This window comes from Stegostoma tigrinum, chromosome 20 (assembly GCF_030684315.1).
Source record: "Stegostoma tigrinum isolate sSteTig4 chromosome 20, sSteTig4.hap1, whole genome shotgun sequence".
Taxonomy (NCBI): domain Eukaryota; kingdom Metazoa; phylum Chordata; class Chondrichthyes; order Orectolobiformes; family Stegostomatidae; genus Stegostoma; species Stegostoma tigrinum.
Window position 1 is genome coordinate 57,324,110 of NC_081373.1, and position 19,958 is coordinate 57,344,067.

Below are 19,958 nucleotides of genomic sequence, written 5' to 3' on the forward strand. Positions count from 1 at the left end.
CCATTTTCTGGCTTTAAATATCCCTAGCACTAGTGGCCTGGGGTTCTGAGGAAGAGTCACTAGACCCAAATGTTAACTTTGATTGCTCTTCATGGATGCTGCCAGACCTGCTAAGCTTTTCCAGATTTTTCTTCTGCTTTTGTTTCTAGTTTTTACTTTTCCTCCCCATTTTGTATACTTCTTTTCGCTTTCTAGTTTGAAATTTCAGTTCTCTTGCTTCTCTTCAAATTCATACTGCTTCATCTGCATCTGAATCCTAGACAATTTGATCTATATTTTATAACAGCCAAAAGAACTGCAGATGCTGTAAATCAGCAACAAAAACAGAAGATGCTTAAAAGGTTCAGACTGTCTGGCAGTATTTGTGAAGAAGAAAAAAAATCACAGTTAATGTTTCGGATCCGGTGTTCCTTCCTCAGAATTTCCCCCCAAAATATGTTCTGACGAAGTGTCACTAGACTCAAAATGTTAACTCTTGATTTTTCTTCACAGATGCTGCCAGATCTGCTAAGCATTTTCAGCAACTTCTGTTTTTGGTTTATATTTTACCTGGCTTAACCTTTCTTCCTTCTAATTCCAAATGCAATACAATTGCAACAAATATTCTGGCTTCTGCAAGTTAATCTATCTCCAAGTTAATGCTTAAGCTAATTCTATTAATCTAATTTTGGATAATTGTTAGAGTCAATAGTGTGGAGCTGGAGGAACACAGCAGGTCAGGCAGCATCAGAGGAGCAAGAAAGTCAATGTTTTGGATTTACATCTTTCATCAGGACTCTGGCAGACTCTCATATTCAGTTCATGCTATCTCTTTGAATAATTGTTACTTCTCCTTTTATGTATAATAAAAGACTACCTAATAATCTCGTTAGCTTCAATCTTATTCAAGTTTAAGGATTCAAAGATATGCCAAGAGACTTCAGTTCTATTATCAATCTGTTAAGGATCTTTGGTGGACCTTTAGAAAAGATTTGAAATTGTAGCAAATAATCACCGGAGCAGCCTCAAAATTACACTTTTCAAGCAAAAATTACCAAAGAACAGTGGCTCAGTGATGAGCATTGCTTCCTCACAGCACCAAGGCCCCAGGTTCAATTCCATCCTCGGGTGACCGTTTGTGGCACTTGTACATTCCTGCTGTTGCAGCTGGATGCTTAGGTTTCCTTCCACAGTGCAAAGATGTGCTGGTTAGGTTGATTGACCATGTTAAGTTGCCCATTGTGTCCAGGGATGTGTAAGCTAGGTGGATTAGCCATGGGAAGTACAGAGTGACAGGGATAGGGCCAGTGCGGATTCAATAGGCTGTTTGGACTGTAGGGATTCTACAAAAGCAAGCATAACTGACTTAACACTAATTTATAACACAACTTTGTAAGCTAAGCTTTACTTCATCCTGACAGGATTCCCTCATCTTATGAAATCTTGAAGGTTCATTCACATTTCCTTGGAAACTGTCCTCCTGAACATACTTAAATTTTCTTCACCATTCCAGTTATTTCTCAAGGTATAAATTATGTGGGGGTCCTTCCATTAACTTTCAATTAGGGAATCCTGCAATTTTCTTTAAAAACCTCATGACTGTGGACTCCTTAACAGTTTAGCCTAGCCTTAGAAGTACCTAGGCTTCTTTATTCTATTCTGCACCCACAGATTCTGTACAGCTCCTCCCAAGCTAATTATGTTGAGGGGACCATTGGCAATTTCATCCATGACTTACAAGCTGCAGCAACCTTCCAGCTACCTTTTCCTCTCAAAATCCAAATTGAACTGCCTACCTCTGGTAGCAAAATAAAACTAATCAAGGCACTGCCCAAAATGCCTATTCTTATGACAGAGTGATGCATGTTGAAAAAGAAATAAAAACCATTTCACTTTCAGCACATCTTGATTTTGCAACCTATAAGAATAATTTAGATTTCTATTGAGTGTATCTGCTCTCCCTTCAAATCCTGACACTCCACAACAAGTTTAGCGATGGATTGTTCATCAATCGAGTGTTCTCACTGGCAACTTGGATCTTACAAGACCAATAGAGACCACATTATTTAATGAATGGTCCGACATTACAATGCTTAGAGGAACACTGGTATCTAGGGGTGCTAGTCCACAGATTCCTGAAGGTGGCAGGACAGGTTAACAGGATAGTAAAAGCAGCACAGTGGATGCTTGTCTTTATCAGTCATGGCACAGATTATAAGAGCAGGGAACTGCTCACATGTTGGAAGTGTCCAGAACTTTGGTTAACTCACAGCTGAAGTACTGTGTGCACTTTTGGCCATCACAGTATAGGAAGGATATTATTGCACTGGAAGGGGTGTAAAGGAGATTCACCAAGATGTTGCCTGGAATGGAGCATTTCAGCTATGAAGCTGGATAATCTCAGCAGTTTAGTTCAGGTTGTTTTCTTTGCAGCAGAGAAGATTGAGGAGGGATCCTGTACAAGATTATGAGGGGCACGAACAGGGTGAATGGAAAGCAGCTGTTCTGCTTAGTCTAAGGGTCAACAAGGGGGCGGCACGGTGGCTCAGTGGCTAGCACTGCAGCCTCACAGCACCTGGGACCCGGGTTAGATTCCAGCCACAGGCGACTGTCTGTGTGGAATTTGCATATTCTCCCAGTGTCTGCGTGGGTTTCCTCCCGGTGCTCCAGTTTCCTCCCAAAGTCCAAAGATGTGCAGGCTAGATGGATCGGCCATGCTAAATTGCCCGTAGTGTTCAGGGGTGTGTGGGTTATAAGGGGGCTGGGTCTGGGTGGGATGTTTCAAGGGCAGTGTGGACTTGTTGGGCCGAAGGGTCTGTTTCCACACTGTAGATAATCTAATCTGATCTAATCTAATAACAAGGGAGCATAAATTTCAGACGAACAGCAAGAGGCTCAGACAGGATTTGAAGAACAATGTTTTCACCCAGAGAATGTTGGGGGTCTGGAATGCTCTGCCTGGGAAGGTAGTTGGAGATGAGAAGCCTCACAACCTTAAAGAAAATAAACCTTTTGGATGAGCTCTTGAAATGCCATTATATTCAGGGCTATGGGCCTAATGTGAGAAAATGGGTCTGGTATAGGTGGTGGTATGTTTTCGGTGTCATTGATACAATGGGCCGTATCGTATGATTTTATGATTATAAATGCAACCCACTCCAATCTTGTAAAACTGTATTTACTTCCAGGGTGCTGACCAATTTCCCAAAATGCCTCCATTATTCACGATTTAAAATTTTAGTTTAACAATTTAAAGTTATGTTCAAAAGCATATATATTATTGGTTAATTTTTTTGCAACCAAATCACCTTGGAGGAAAGAGTTGTGAAAATTGGTAAGTAATTTTGGATTAAATGAGTTGGAATGTACTTTACCATATTTTATGAAATAAACTGCATTTAATTCATCTCTGAGAAGCATTAATCAGTACTACGCTTAGACTGTAGTGGTTCAAGAAGGCAGTTCACCACTGCCTTCTAAAGGGTAACTAGGGACAGGTGTAAATACTGGCCAGCCAGCAACATTCACATGCAACGAGTGAATTTTCAAAAAAATTACATCTAGGGGATCATTCTCAAAAGGTCAGAGCTCAATCTTCCTGTATGAGCCTCTGCATTCTGGTGAATGCCAGATGAATAACACGTATCACTTGAAATGTGATTGCCTAATCTACAAGGCTCCAGCAGCTGCCTGATCTCAGAATACTACTTAGAATACTGATCTCAATCAAGTTATTAGCCTTATGCCAAAGGAAACTCTTCCTGAAGTGAAAACAGCATCAATTCCTGTGCAGCTGTAGACAAGTAATATTCAGAAGGAAGTGGGAAGGATAAAAATGACATGCCATCCTCACAATTTGAGACTGAGGCAAAGGCTGTGCAAGAAAATGCTGTTATAGAATTAGCACAGCTCCAAGTGTTACTTACTTCTCAATGGCAGATACGTGCTTTGTTTCCAATTTTCCTTTGGTAAGCAGTTCTGGCGTGATGTTTCCTTCAAAGATCAGTCCTTCCTTGGCCATCTTGACAAGAATGAGCCTCACAAGTTCTCCCATATACATTCCACTGATCATTTTCTCAAACCTGCACAATTAATTTATATAGATATAAGCTCATTAGTTTCACTTTCTAATAACTAAGTATCAATTCTTTTCTGGTTGGGCATCAGTAAAATATGTAAATTCTCTGCTCTTGCAATAATCATAAGCTTTCAAATAATTCCATTTCGTTATTGTGGTATTCAGCACTTTAAATCTGAGGTACTGGCAAACAGCAAACTAAATTCAACCTCAGCATTAAAATGGCCAGCATTCCAACTTGCTCAAGGGCAGAGTGTAGCAGCTTTCATTGTATAACTCCAGCTAGGAATCTCTGCTAAGATACAGCCTGAAATTTTCTACAGCACTTTTCTCAGGATGCCCAAAAATGAAGCACTGCCTTCAAAGAATGGGGCCAACTTTCACTCGATAACACGATGCCTAATCGTCTATTTGGTAAATGACAGTACCAGGTGGTCAGGCAACTAATAAGTTGGAGGTACATTCCTACCATTCAGAAGTGCCACCTTGAAAATGTAGCTATTCTGTTAATAAACAAACAAAATGTGAACTTACAATTGCTTTCCTGGATTGAGGGAACCACGGTCTATTTCCCGATCAAATTCTGTTCTGATAGACTCAAGTGACCCATCATCTCCAAAACCTCCCCACTCAATGTTTATGCACATCCGTCCTTCGTCACCTTCCATCAAGTCTATATGTCTCAGCTCCTCCATGTAACAAGCATTAGTGCCGGTACCTGCACATCAATCCAAAGATAAGTATTCTCAGTTCAGAAGCAAATTTTTTTAAAAACAAAATTTCAAGTTTCTGTTCCCCTCCCAATGCTGGCTCTGGATGGGGTACAAACCACAGGCTGACTTCCAACAGCTAACACATATCATTCTCTCTGCGGGAGCCCTGATCAGTAGCGGCAAGGGTGCACACTAGCTTGGTAGGGGGTAAAACACATAAGGCTCAAGTGACTTGGCGATTAGGCCTCTGATAAATTTAGGCCTCTAACAATTTCAGCAACTGACAGATAGCAGCAGAGATTTGATAGCAGGTAAACAAAACTGGAGACATTTGAGAAGGATCTTTTGCACTCCGTGGGAAGAAAGGGCTCCAGGGTGAAACGGTGTTGCTGTTCAGAGAAGAGGAGCACTTCCTCATGCCTGGGGTTCAATGGGAGGTTAGGGAATAGATTTCCCATGTGCTTAGGACTGGGGAGAGGGTGGATGGAGTGGAGTGGAATGGAGTAATTCCAATTTGGTCAGGAATTTGAGTGCATTCTGCAATGGTCTGTGATGGGGGTTGGTGGGAGGGAGGTATGAAAATTAATATGATCAGGGCTGGTGATTGCCTCGTGATCAGTGGGTGGGGGGGTGTGGCAACTGCTACGTCTCAAGGAAGCGAAAACAAAAAAATTTTTATGTTGCCTTCGCCAATCACCAGCCACATTTCTGTAGCTGTGAAGTGTGGGATCCCCAAGCCTCATGGCTAATATTATCTCAAAACTGCATGACATCAGTTCATAGCTTTTGTATCTTAAATAGTGGAGTAACTTAGGAACTGACCCTTGGATTTTCCAGTATTTCTCACATTGGGCAAAGAGTTTGACAGTTACAATTGACAGTTATTAAATAAAAAGTCTCTACCTATAATAAGACCAACTTCACAGCGCTGGTCATCAAATCCACAGGTCATCATAGTGCCAACAGTGTCATTCACCACAGCCATAATGTCCACATCATAGTCCTTAAGAAAGAAAGCAACTCTTAGCCACAGACATTCAGGAAAATAAACAATTTATGGATAAATTGAACATAGCGGACATTGATACGGCACGGGCCCTCAACTTACGGATTTGAAGTTTGCATGGATCTGACAGCTTCTCGTACTCCCAGGGTAAATCTCTGAGGCTTCACAAACATTGGGCGCATAGCTCAAGGTCCGGACTAGACCTAAATGAGCTCAGAATAGTGATCCCTATACATCAAAGGGAACCACTGAATGAAAACATATTTCCTGACTGCCCATGAGAGCGCAAAAGGAGGTCATCCAGTCCATTTATTTTTAAATCATTCGATCTGCCCCTCAAAATGAATCATTCTAATTTAGGAAATCTCATCCAACCCTATGCATATTCCCAAAATGTCTTGGGCTAAGATGAAGTTAATTGTACTACCCGGCCAGAGATTCTTTAAAAAAAAAGTGATGCTGTTGCCTTCAGCATTGAAATGAAGCAAATTAAACATTAATACTGTGTCTACGACTCACTCATGAGAATGCACCAGCAGTAAAGGTTCCACAGCTCCCTGACAGAGGATTGGAGTAAAGTATCCTGCTCTTGACCTACGTGGATCCCAGCCGGGAGAAGCAGCTCCAATATCCCAGTGACTAAAATCCATTCAGCATCCTGCTCCCAATCATATTCCAGCAACACTCGAAACGCAGGTAAAGAATGTCCATTGGACAAACTAAGATTTAGTACCACTTCCTTACATTCCTACTCTAATCCTGTATTACTATAGACAAGAATTTGAGTATTGATGGAAAAAGACACATTTTGCTGAAGTGTTTCATCTTGCCCTCACCATAACAATCATAGGAATATCACCCAAAACATTTCACACAGTATTAGAAATGAGTGCTGATTGGTAGGTGTGTTGCCATTAAGTATACGTATTAATTAGATGATGATTAACAGTTAACTTCTAAGCTTTGTACAAATTTAAACCAGGCAAGGCATTGCTCTCGGGAATCACAGAACCATAAAGCACAGAATAGGGCCCTCAGCCCACCAGGTTTATACCAACAAAGAATGGTTATCAACTATTTTACTATGGTGAAACACAGTGCATTATGTATAAGACCATAAGACATAGGAGTGAAAGTAAGGTCATTTGGCCCATCGAGTCCAATACTTTTTCTTTTGCAAAGAACAGGGCTCTGTGTATTAATATATGCAAATTCCAGTATGCTCAACTGCACAATACTGGAAGAGTGCCAAAATTAACTTGGTTGTCAGTATAGTTCTTAACTCACTCCGGAGTGAGATGGAATAATGCTACTGAAAACCAGACCGAACATGAAGTTCAGAGGGGAGTTGACAAAATAAAAAATAGGGAGCAATGAAGACAAAGTATCAGAAGTAACTGGCAGCTAACAAAATGAAATTCAAAAGTCTTTTACAAGCACACTGACAGCAAAAAGCCAGCAAGAAGACTACAAGGACTGATAAGGGACTAAAAAGAGATTTATTTATTGGAGGAATAATGCAGAACTGAGGTATTAAATAAATTCCTTACATCTGTCTTAATCAAACATTTGCTGCTCAGGCCAAGACACTGAAGGGTTTAAACTGACGAGATGGTGCTATCGGAGAAGTTGCCTATACTTAAAGTTGATATGGTACTAAGACCAGAAGAAATGTATCTAAGGAAACAGAGGTAACAGGGGAAGTTGTGTAGGCATTGTCCATAATTTGGACGCATTAATGGTGCAGGAAGACTGAAGAAATCTGTGTATTACACATTTTTGTGGGAAAAAAAGGGAGGGTACAAAGATAAACGAAGTGATTAAAGCCCAATCAGTTTAACTACGGCGGTAGAGAAACATCAAGCAATAATATGGGTCAAAACTAAAAGCTACTTAGGAAAGTGGATGTTAATTACAGAAAACCACACCATCCGTCAGAGGCAAATTGTGTGCTTTTTGTTGAAGCAATAAAAAGGGGTGGGAAGGTAAAGCTATTGGTGTGATGTACATGGGCTCTTCCAAAAGGTATTTGATACAATGCCATACAACAGATTTATGTGCAACTTTAAATAAAAGAGATAGCATAAAAGAAATGGGAGCAACAGTGACATGAAATTGGTTGAGTGATTTTTTTTAAACCCAGTGGCAGGAAGCAGAGTGCAATGGTTAGTGGACTTTTTTTGAACTGAGGAAGGATGTTGCGGAGTGAGTTGAGTTCCCCAGGTGTTGCTGTTAGAAGTCCTGTTCTTTCCACATTAATGACGTGAATCATTGCTGTAGAGGGAACAACCTGGAAATGTGGAGACGTTACAAAGCTTAGAAGTGTTGAGAAGTGTGAGGAGCAGTGACAGGTTGATGGGAGCATACTGATCTAAGTGTGCAGGTGCATAAGTCAGAAGGTGCATCAACAGGTTGAGAGCTAGTTAACAAAGCATACACTATCCTAGGCTTCATTAATAGGTCGACAATGCAAAAGCGAGGAAGTTATGTTAAAACTTGGATAAAGTTGTAAACTGGTGTGGCTTTAATTGGAACATTATGTCCGGATCCGACTGCTATAATTTTGGAAATGGTGAGGTACCATTAGAGGGGATGCAGAGAAAGTTCATAGGAATGGTACCAGGTATGCAAAACTTCAGTTACATTGACAAATTTGAGAATTCTAGACTGTTGCCCTTGGAAAAGATTGACAGGAGATTTGACAGAGGTATTCAAAATCATGAAGCTTATGGACAGAAGTGAAAGGGAAACTGTTGCCATTGGTTAAAGGACCAAAAAATGAAAGAGCACAGATGTAAGGCAACTGACGAAGGTAATGGTGAACCAAGAAACATTCCTCAGAGTTACGGGGCGGAACGGTGGCTCAGTGATTAGCACTGCAGCCTCCCAGCACCAGGGGCCTGGGTTCGATTCCAGACACGGGCAACTGTCTGTGTGGAGTTTGCACATTCTCCCTGCGTCTGCATGAGTTTCCTCTGGGTGTTCCGGTTTCCTCCCAAGTCCAAAGACGTGCAGGCTAGGTGGATTGGCCATGCTAAATTGCCCATAGTGTTCAGGGGTGTGTGGGTTATAGGGGGATGGGTCTGGGTGGGATGCTCCAAGGGGTGGTATTGACTTATTGGGCTGAAGGGCCTGTTTCCACACTGTAGGTAATCTCACCTAATCTAGGATGGACTGTCTGAAAACATGATGGAGACAGTTCTGATTGAGGCTTTCATGAATGATCTGAATTCAGCTAAAAAAGAAAGTGCAAGGTTGTAATGAGATGCTGAGGAGTGGCACAGGGTGAACTGCTTCTTTGGAGAGCCAGCAAAGACAAATGCTAACTGATACCTTTCTTTACTGTAATCATTCTGAGACTCTAAGGCACTCTCACAATTAAAAAGCTTCTAGGGCCAGAGTTCAAGATTTGCCCAGGGATCAGAACATGACATGTGTCCATTGAATAGTACTGCAAAAAAGTAATAAGCAGTTACATCATTCAATGAATATAATGACCTTGTTATTACGTGTTTCTTAAAATTCATGCTGCAATATCCAGATCAATGCAAATGTTGGAAATAGAAATCACAATAAGGGCACAATAGTTTATCTGATCTTATTCACTCTTAAACATACCCCTCTCTTGTCAATAGCCTTGCGAAGTAGCTTCACCACATCTGAACCCTCCACTCCACTCGCTTTGAAACCTTTTGTCCATGTGATCAGAACACTCTGTAACAGAAAATTGACTACGTGAACATTATCTAAAAATTCTGTGGCTAATACTTAAGTTTCATGGAACAGCAATGCACACTAAAATCAAACTTTATAAAGTGAAATAGTGAAATAAATTTAAAAATAAATAACTGAAGGCCTGTTAGCCTTAGTAAACTATGACAGTTTCATTTTTGAAGCATCCTTTTGATAAATCCCTGCTTCATGCTATCTGGTTTCAAACTGAATTCTTCTATTATTGTATAAAAATTGCTTAATAAAATTGTGGCATTTATTGCTGAGAATTGACAGATTTGAGGAGGAAATTACAAATACAGATGGAGCAATTGTCCTCATTAATAATAAAAAGACAAGTGGCACAAGGGTTCTGATATACAAATTCAACAGACAAACATATAAGTTAGGAGCAGGAACCTGCTTTTAAAATATATTCAAGGAACTTGCTGCCATCACCTATTGAGGAAGAAATTCAAAATCTCTCAATTCTCTGACAAAAAAAAATCCTCATCTGTGTCTTAAATCTAGTTCTTGTTTCCTTCAAGAGACATAGGATCCTTTCCACATCCACTCCATCAAGATCATTCAGGATCGCACGTATTACAATCAAGTTGTATTTTGCTCTTCTAAATTCCGGGAGATTAGATGGGCTAGGCTTGTATCTTTCTCCCCAAGACAACCCACTCATTCCAGGTGTGGGTTCCTCTACATTGGGGAAACCAAGCGGAGGTTTGGGGACCGCTTTGCAGAACACCTCCGCTCGGTTCACAATAAACAACTGCACCTCCCAGTCGCGAACCATTTTAACTCCCCCCTCCCATTCTTCAGACGACATGTCCATCATGGGCCTCCTGCAGTGCCACAATGATGCCACCCGAAGGTTGCAAGAACGGCAACTCATATTCCGCTTGGGAACCCCGCAGCCCAACGGTATCAATTTGGACTTCACAAGCTTCAAAATCTCCCCTTCCCCCACTGCATCCCAAAACCAGCCCAGCTCGTCCCCTCCCCCCACTGCATCCCAAAACCAGCCTAGCCTGTCTCTGCTTCCCTAACTTGTTCTTCCTCTCACCCGTCCCTTTCTCCCACCTCAAGCCGCACCTCCATTTCCTAACTACTACCTCATCCCACCCCCTTGACCTGTCTGTCTTCCCCAGACTGACCTATCTCCTCCCTACCTCTACTCTCCTTTCCACCTATCTTCTTTTCTCTCCATCTTCGGTCCGCCTCCCCCTCTCTCCCTATTTATTCCAGAACCCTCTCCCCATCCCCCTCTCTGAAGAAGGGTCTAGGTCCGAAACGTCAGCTTTTGTGCTCCTGAGATGCTGCTTGGCCTGCTGTGTTCATCCAGCTCCACACTTTGTTATCTTAGATTCTCCAGCATTTGCAGTTCCCATTATCACCACCCATTCCAGGTATTAGTCTAATAAACCTTCTTAGATTTGGAAGATCCTGCTTAAGACCATCAAAATGGGCCTTGTCTCCAATTAGAACTTTAGCTTGTGGACCAGACCTATCCTTTTCCATTGCTTCTTAAAACTAATGGAGTTATAGTCACTGGTCCCAAAACCGTCCCCTACTAACACTTCCATAACTTGCCTCGCCTTACTTCCCAAGAAGTGGTGAGGTTTTGCCTATTCTCTAGTAGGCCCCCTCTACATAACTGCCTGAAAAATTCTTCCTAACACACTTAAATTTCTCTCCAGCCAAGCCCTTAACACTATGGCAGTCCCAGACAATGTTAGGAAAGTTAAAAGCCACAATTATTATCCACTATATTACAACCCTATTATTTTTGCAGCTATCTGCAATCTCCTTACACATATGCTCCTCAATGTCCCGCTGGCTATTGAGGGTTCTGTAGTAAAATGCTGTCAAAGTGATCTCCCCCTTTCTCAGTTCTACCCATACAGAACCAATGGATAAACCCTTAAGAATGCCTTCTCTCAGAACTGCTATAATGTTCTCCCTAAAAAAGAAAATCACAATTCCCCCTCCTCTCTCACCTCCTCTTGTATCCTCTGTATTGCAATTGTACCCCGGAACATTGAGCTGCCCAATCCTGTCCCTCCCCCAGCCATATTTCTGTAATAGCTTTAATATCCCAGTCCCATGTACCCAACCGTGCCCTGAGATCATGTGCTTACCCCTCAGGCCTCTTGCATTGAAATAAATGCAATTTAACCAAGACTACCCTTGCTTCTTGCCATTCTCTTGCTTGCCCTGTCTAGTACTACGATTACTGACATTGCCTTTAGTATTTAACTTGTTCTCAATGACCTTTGCACTGTTCACAACCTTTTTCATTGAACGTAGTACATTACAGCACAGTACAGGGCCTTCAGCCCTCGATGTTGTGCCGACCTGTCATACCAATCTCAAGCCCATCTAACCTACACTATTCCACGTACGTCCATATGCTTATCCAATGACGACTAAAGTTGGCGAATCTACTACCGTTGCAGGCAAAGCGTTCCATTCCCTTACTACTCTTTGAGTAAAGAAACTACCTCTGACATCTGTCCTGTATCTTTCACCCCTCAATTTAAAGCTATGCCCCCTCGTGCTCGCCATCACCATCCTAGGAAAAAGGCTCTCCCTATCCACCCTATCTCACCCTCTGATTATTTTATATGTCTCAATTAAGTCACCTCTCAACCTTCTTCTCTCTAATCAAAACAGCCTCAAGTCCCTCAGCCTTTCCTCATAAGACCTTCCCTCCATACCAGGCAACATCTGAGTAAATCTCCTCTGCACCCTTTCCAAAGCTTCCACATTCTTCTTATAATGCGGTGACTAGAACTTTACAAAATACTCCAAGTGCAGCTGCACCAGAGTTTTGTACAGCTTCACCATAACCTCTTGGTTCCGGAACTCGATCCCTCTATTAATAAAAGCTAAAACACTGTATGCCTTCTTAACAGCCCTGTCAACCTGGGTGGCAACTTTCAAGGATCTGTGTACATGGACACCGAGATCTCTCTGCTACACTACTAAGAATATTACCATTAGCCCTGTACTTTGCCTTCCGGTTACTCCGACCAAAGTGCATCACCTCACACTTGTCTGCATTAAACTCCATTTGCCACCTCTCAGCCCAGCTCTGCAGCTTATATATGTCTCTCTGCAACCTACAGCATCCTTCGTCACTATCCACAACTCCACCAACCTTAGTGTCGTCTGCAAATTTACTAACCCATCCTTCTATGCCCTCATCCAGGTCATTTATAAAAATGACAACCAGCAGTGGACCCAACACCGACCCTTGCAGTACACCACTAGTAACTGGTCTCCAGGATGAACATTTCCCATCAACTACCACCCTCTGTCTTCTTTCAGCAAGTCAATTTCCGATCCAAACTGCTATATCTCCCACAATTCCATTCCTCCGCATTTTGTACAATAGCTTATTGTGGGGAACCTTATCGAACGCCTTGCTGAAATCCATATACACCACATCAACCGGTTTACTCTCATCTACCTGTTTGGTCACCTTCTCAAAGAGGGTCTCCCTCCTGCCAGATTAATTTAAACCCTCCTGCGTGGGTCTAGCAAATCTCCCCACCAGGATACTAATCTCCCGTTCCTTTTATACAGGAGACCTCTACCCAAGAAGAGATCCCAATGATCCAAGAATATGAATCCCTGCCCCTTGCACCAGCTCTGAAACCACACATTCATCTGTCAAATCCTCCTACACCAACTCTTGCTAACATACAGAGACAGCGCGCAAGCGAGAAGTGTGAAGGACTGCATTTACCCCTCATCTCTAGTTATCATAGCAGTCTGTTGCACCTTTAACATCATCACTCCAGTAAGGGTTGATTGCTGCAGAGACACCTCTGTTCTACTTGACACTTTGGAGGACAACAGTCTAAATGCATGAGAATGCAGTGGTACAACTGCCTGCTTCAACAATGCACCAAGCACATATCCAGAGTCTCAATTTGGTGAGCAGTGCACTCATGTAGTTGCACATAGGAAGACAGTGACCGCTGAGGCAACTGGTAGACCAATGATGACTTTAAGAATTCCATCCCAGACAGAGGCTTGACCAGTGGGGGCTAACGTTCACCTGTTGAATTTGGCAAGGCCGAGCTGCCTGAGGACTTCAGCTGAGAAGGACATGTGATGCAGGAACCTATTCACATCATAGCCTTTGCCATACTTTGGTAAGCAAGTGCAATGCTCCGTCTAATGGTCAGGCAATCCTGGACGCTTAGTGTCAGCACAATCGTGTGGATTATAACTAGCACCACAATCTCACAGTTGCAGTGGACTAGCAAAAGGTTGTCACTTCAAAAGGATGCAAGTGGGAGCTACCATGCACTGCGAGTATATGTAAGATGCAGCTTGTCATACATGGGTGCTTTACGACTCACTGCCAAGAGTTTTCAGAAGTCCTCCAGTCTCTTGCCGGAGACCCAATCTCTAAGGAGCAGTGGTGTAGTAGCCTTATATACCCTGACCCATGCAAGCGTGGCACTAACACAGGATGTCACCATGATCACATGTGCAATGTTGGGGATCCATCATCCTTGCACCCAAGACAACACATGCAGTGTGCCTTAATGATTACTGCCTAATAGCTCTGGCTTCAATGAGCGCTTCAAGGCACTGGTCACGGCCCATATCAACTCCAGCCTCCCTTGATCTCTTGTTTGCCTACTGACATAACAGGTCCATAGAGGGTGCCATATCGCTAGCCCTGCACTCATCCCTGGAACATCTGAACAACAAAAGACACCTACATCAGGCTCCTGCTCGTTGACTGCAGCTCTGTCTTCAACATCATTATCCCCTCCAGACTGATCTCAAAACTGCGGGATCTTGGTCTCTGTTCCGCCCTCTACAATTGGATCCTCAGCTTTCTGACCCGTAGGCTACTGCACCTCCTCACAATAACACTCAACACTGGAGACCTCCGCTAGAACGCATCCACAGCTTCCTACTGTACTCCCTTTACACCTATGACTGTATTTGTTTGGAATTTGGTAACACAATCTACAAGTTCATTGACGACACCACCATAGTGGGATGTATATCTAACAATGACGAGTTAAAATACAGAAGGGAGATAGATAGTTTGGTGACCTTGTACAAAATAACCTCTCTCTCAACATTGGCAAAACTGAAGAATTTTCACTGATTTCAGAAAGAAGAGAGAAGAATACGCCCCCATCTACATCAACAGAACACAGGTTGAGAAGGTGAAGAGCATCAGGTTCCTTGGAGTGATGATAACCGACCACCTGTCCTGGGCTTCACCCATACATACAACTGTCAAGGCAACACATCAACACTTCTTCCTCGGGCAGCTCAAGATATTTGGCATGTTTATAAGGTCCCTCACCAACTTCTACAGATGCACCACTGAAAGCATACTGTCAGGGTGCATAATGGCCTGGTATGGCAACTGCTCTGCCCAGGACTGTAAGAAACTACAGAAGGTGGTGTGCACAGCCCAGGCCTTCACAGAAGCCAACCCTCCATCCATGGACTCTATTTACATGGCTTGCTGCCACAGAATGTTAGTGTCACATTAAAATGTTGCTGTACTTCACTCAGTATGTGCTATTTTACAACCACGTCTCACTATGTTGCTCCTTGAAAGAAGGCAGGCTAGGTATAATTGTTTCAGAGATAGTAGGAACTGCAGACGCTGGAGAATCTGATATAACAAGGTGTAGAGCTGGATGAAGAAGGGTCTCGGCCCAAAACATCAGCTTTCTTGCTCCTCTGATGCGGCTTGGTCTGCTGTGTTTATCCAGCTCTGCACCTTGTTATCTCAGGATAGGTTTAATCATGGGCTGCATCTTCCAGAGCAGCAGCTGCTCATCAGAATGCTGCTCTTGCAAGTGCTTTCATACGCTGTATCCATCATCTGTATTTCTGGCACTAATCTCTGGCGCTACAGGCAGCAGAAACGTGCAAGACCATCCTCAATCCTTTCAGGGTATGGCAAACAGAGCAGGCCATGCCCCATTTGTCCATCACTGCTATATTCTGGTACAGTCACTCATCTACTTACACACCAAACAGGTAAAGGGCATTTGAGCAGTTTTATAGTACGTTACTGAATGAAGTTTGAGTTAAAGAATTGGGTAAAGGGCAGGGATGTGTAACATGAGTGTAAGTGGTCAATGACATGGATGAGTGGGTAGCTGGCTGGGGACTAGTCAAAGGGTCAGAGGTTTGCGTTGGGTTCAGGATTGGGAGAGCGCACATAGGTCAAGTCTTACTTGGATCCTGGGGAAGCTATTAAAAATGATTTGGAGATGTGTGGCAAGTGTGGACGGGGAACACACTAATAGTTAACCAATAATTAAGCAGGGTCTATAACTTCTAGCTTTTCCTGATCAAACATTAATGCAAGTAATTCAAACTCTCTGAAGTCTCTGACTCTAAATTAGAGTTGGGGACTTTCTCGAACTGTCCAGCTAGCAGTAAATTGCCCATTGAAAGTTTCAATTTCCCAGGAAAATCCCCCCTTAGTCAATGCACTAGAATTTCCAAAGGATCCTGACACACATCTTTCAGGCTGATGTCCTGTTTTTGATTATTCGGAAGATCTGGGGATGTTTTCAGACGGAAGTGGCAGTTTAATCACAAGTTGGAGTGTTGTGTATAAAGAACGAAGAACACTACAACACAGGGGGCCCTTGAGCCCTCAAGCCTGCACCAACATATTTTGCCTTTCCATACTAAGACTGTCTTCATTTACAGGATCCATATTCCCCTATTCCCTTCCTATTCATGTATTCATCCAGATGTTTTTTGAGTGTTTCTGTTGTGCCTGCTTCCACCACCTCCTTTGGCAGCATGTTCTAGGCACTCACCACCCTTTCTGTGAAAAACCAGCTTCACACAGCTCTTTTAAACTTCTCCCCTGCACTGTGAACCTGTGTCCCCTAGTAATTGGCCCCTCCACCACGGGGAAAAAAAAATCTCTCACATTTTCCACTCTCCACTTGAACCAGAGGGGCACTAATATCCTAGGTGGGAAATTTAAGAAGAGCAAGGAGGGGACATGAGCAGACATTGGCAGGCAGAATAAAGGAGAATCCTAAAGCTTTCTATAGGTATGTGAGGAATAAGAGGATGACTAGGGGAAGAATAGGGCCAGTCAAAGACAGAAGTGGGAAGTTGTGTGTGGACCCTATGGAGATTAGAGAGGTGCTAAATGATTATTTCTCATCTGTTTTCACTGAGGAACAGGAGAATATTGTAAAGGAGATGACTGAGTTACGGGCTACTAGAATTGAAAGGATTAACATTAGTAAGGAGGAGGTGTTATCAATTCTAGAAGGTGTGAAAGGCAGATAAATCCCCTGGGCCAGATCGAATTTTTCCGAGGATTATCTGGGAAGTTAGGGAAGAGGTGGCGGAGCCTTTGGCCTTGATCTCTGAGTCCTCATTGTCTACAGGTTTAGTACCAGAGGACCGGAGGTTTGCAAATGTTGTGTCCTTGTTCAAGAAGGGCAGTGGAGATGACCCAGGAAATTATAGACCTGTGAGCCTTACGTCTGTTGTAGGAATAATTTTGGAAAGGATTATAAGAGATCGGATTTATAATCATCTAGCAAGCAACAATTTGATCGGAGATAATCAACATGGATTCATCAAGGGCAGGTCATGTCTCACAAACCTCATTGGGTTTTTTGAGAAGATGACCAAGCATGGGGATGAGGGAAGGGCAGTTGATGTGGTGTACATGGACTTCAGTAAAGCCTTTGATGAGGTACCACATGGTAGGCTATTGGAGAAAATACAAAGGCACGGGATTGAAGGAGATTTAGCAGTTTGGATTAGAAACTGGCTTTCTGTAAGAAGGGAACGAGTGGTGGTTGATGGAAAATATTCAGCCTGGAGTCCAGTTGCTAGTGGTGTTCCTCAAGGGTCTGTTTTGGGACCACTGCTGTTTGTCACTTTTATAAATGACTTGGATGCAGGCATAGGTGGATGGGTTAGTAAGTTTGCAGATGACACTAAAGTCAGTGGAGTGGTGGAGTGTGGAAGAATGTTGCAGGTTGACTTGGATAAACTGCAGAATTGGGCTGAAAGGTGGCAAATGAAGTTCAGTGCGGATAAATGTGAGGTGATTCACTTTGGGAAAAATAATAGGAAGGCAGAATAATGGGTCAATGGAAAGATTCTTGGTAGTGTGGATGTGCAGAGGGATCTTGGTGTCCATGTACGTAGATCCCTGAAAGTTGCCACTTAGGTTGATAGTGCTGTTAAGAAGGCTTATGGTGTTTAAGGTTTTATTGGTAGAGGGATTGAGTTCCGGAGCCGTGACGTCATGCTGCAACTGGTCAAAACGCTAGTGCGGCCTCATTTGGAATATTGTGCACAGTTCTGGTCACCCCGTTACAGGAAGGATGTGGAAGCATTGGAGAAGGAGCAGAGGAGATTTACCAGGAAGTTGCCTGGTCTGCAGCGCATGCCCTATGAAGAAAGGCTGAGGGACTTGGGTCTGTTCTCATTGGAGAGGAGGCTAAGAGGGGATTTAATGGAGACATACAAGATGATCAGAGGATTAGATAGGGTAGACAGTGAGAGTCTTTTTCCAAGGATGCTGACTTCAGCTTGTAGAAGGGGGCATAGCTACAAATTGAGGGGTGATAGATTTAAGACAGATGTCAGAGGCAGGTTCTTTACTCAGAGAGTGGTAAGGGCGTGGAACGCCCTGCCTGCAAATGTAGTGAACTCAGCCACATTAGGGGCATTTAAAATAGTCCTTGGATAAGCATATGGATAATGATGGGATAGTGTAGGGGGAGGGGCTTAGATTAGTTCACAGGTCAGCGCAACATTGAGGGCCGAAGGGCCTGTTCTGTGCTGTATTGTTCTATGTTCTATCAAAGCCATTCAACAAATTTATAAACAGCTATCAGGTTGCCCCTCAACCTCCTATGTTCGTGAAAACAAACCCAGTGCAACCAACCTTCCTCATAGCTAAAATCCCCCATACCAGGCAATATCCTAGCGAATCTCTCCTGGTACCCTCTCCAAAGCATCCATATCATTCCGGTATTGTGGTGGCCAGAACTGCACACAATATTCCAAACGTAGCCTAACTAAGTTTCTATAAAGCTGCAATTTAATCCGTCTATCTTTATACTCAACATCCCTTTGAATGAAAGCAAACATACCACAGGCCTGCTCTACTACCTTCAGTGATCTGTGGACCCTCACACCCAGGTCCATCTGCATATCAATAATTGTAAAGGTTCTGCACTCACTGTATAACTTCCATTTATACATTACCTTCAAAAATGCACCACATCACATTTGTCTGGATTAAACTCTATCCTCAATTTTTCTGCCCACATCTCAAAATGATCTGTATCCAGTTGTATCCTTTGACAATCCACCTAACTATCCACAGCACCAATCTTTGTATCGTCTGCAAACTTATTAATTAGACCAGCTACATTTTCCTCCAAATCATTTATATGGGCCACAAACAGTAGAGGTCTCAGCACTGATCCTTGTGGAACACCACTTGTCACAGCCCTCCATTCTGAAAAACATTCTTCCGCCACTACCTTCTGACTCCTATGACTAAGCCAGTTCTACATCCATCTTGCCAGTTCACATCTGATACCATGTGACTTCACCTTTTGTACAAGACTGCCACTGGGGGAACTTGTCAAGGCTTTACTGAAGTCCTTGTAGACAACATCAACTGCTTTTCCCTCAATCATCCCATCACCACCTCAAAAACTCATCAAGTTAGTGAAACACGACCTTCCCCAAAGTCAATTTGCTTTTAAATGCGTAAAGATCTTGTCCCCGTGAATCTTTTCCAATAATTTCTCTACTGCCGTGAGACTCATAGGCCTACAGTTTCCAGAATTGCCCCTGTTACCCTTCTTAAACAATGAGACAACATTGCGTATTCTCCAGGCCTCTGGGACCTCACCTGTGGCCAAAGAGGATACAAAGATGTCTGTCAATGCTCTAGCAATTTGTCATCTTGCCTCCCTCAATATTCTGGGATAGATCCTCAGAACCTGGGGACTTCTCTACCTTGATGCTTTACGATGCATAATGCTTCCTTTTTAATAGATGCATCACTCCCTTCACTGAGATCATCATCCACCAATTCCTTCTCTTTAGTAAATACTGACAAAGTATTCGTTTAGGACCTCACCTACATCAGTTGGTTCCACAGATTCCCTCCTCTGTCCTTGAGTGGGTCAATCCTTTCCATAGTTACCCTCTTGCTTTTTAAATGTATAAAAAGCCTTCAAACTCTCCTTAATCCTGTTTACTAATAACTTTACATGATCCCTTTTAGCCCTTCTAATTCCTCATTTACGTTCTTTCCTACTTTCCTGACATGCTTCAATGGTTTTGTCAGTTCCAATCCCTTAGATCTGATGTATACTTACCTTTCCTTTTTGACCAAGGTCACAACATCCTTGGTCATCCAAGGTTCACATAACTTGTCATACCTATC

At 42.8% G+C, this 19,958-nt stretch overlaps 1 protein-coding gene across 1 annotated transcript in view; it reads right to left on the bottom strand.

The window, feature by feature from the left end:
• The window catches only part of hk1 (hexokinase 1), a 105,091-nt gene that overhangs the window by 37,253 nt on the left and 47,880 nt on the right, over positions 1–19,958 (bottom strand). Inside the window, exons 5-8 of the mRNA XM_059653199.1 lie at positions 9,395–9,490; positions 5,674–5,773; positions 4,592–4,775; positions 3,906–4,061 (exon numbers count right to left, since the gene is read on the bottom strand). Of these exons, the coding sequence (XP_059509182.1) occupies positions 3,906–4,061; positions 4,592–4,775; positions 5,674–5,773; positions 9,395–9,490 (536 nt within the window). The remainder of the gene's footprint in view (positions 1–3,905; positions 4,062–4,591; positions 4,776–5,673; positions 5,774–9,394; positions 9,491–19,958) is intronic.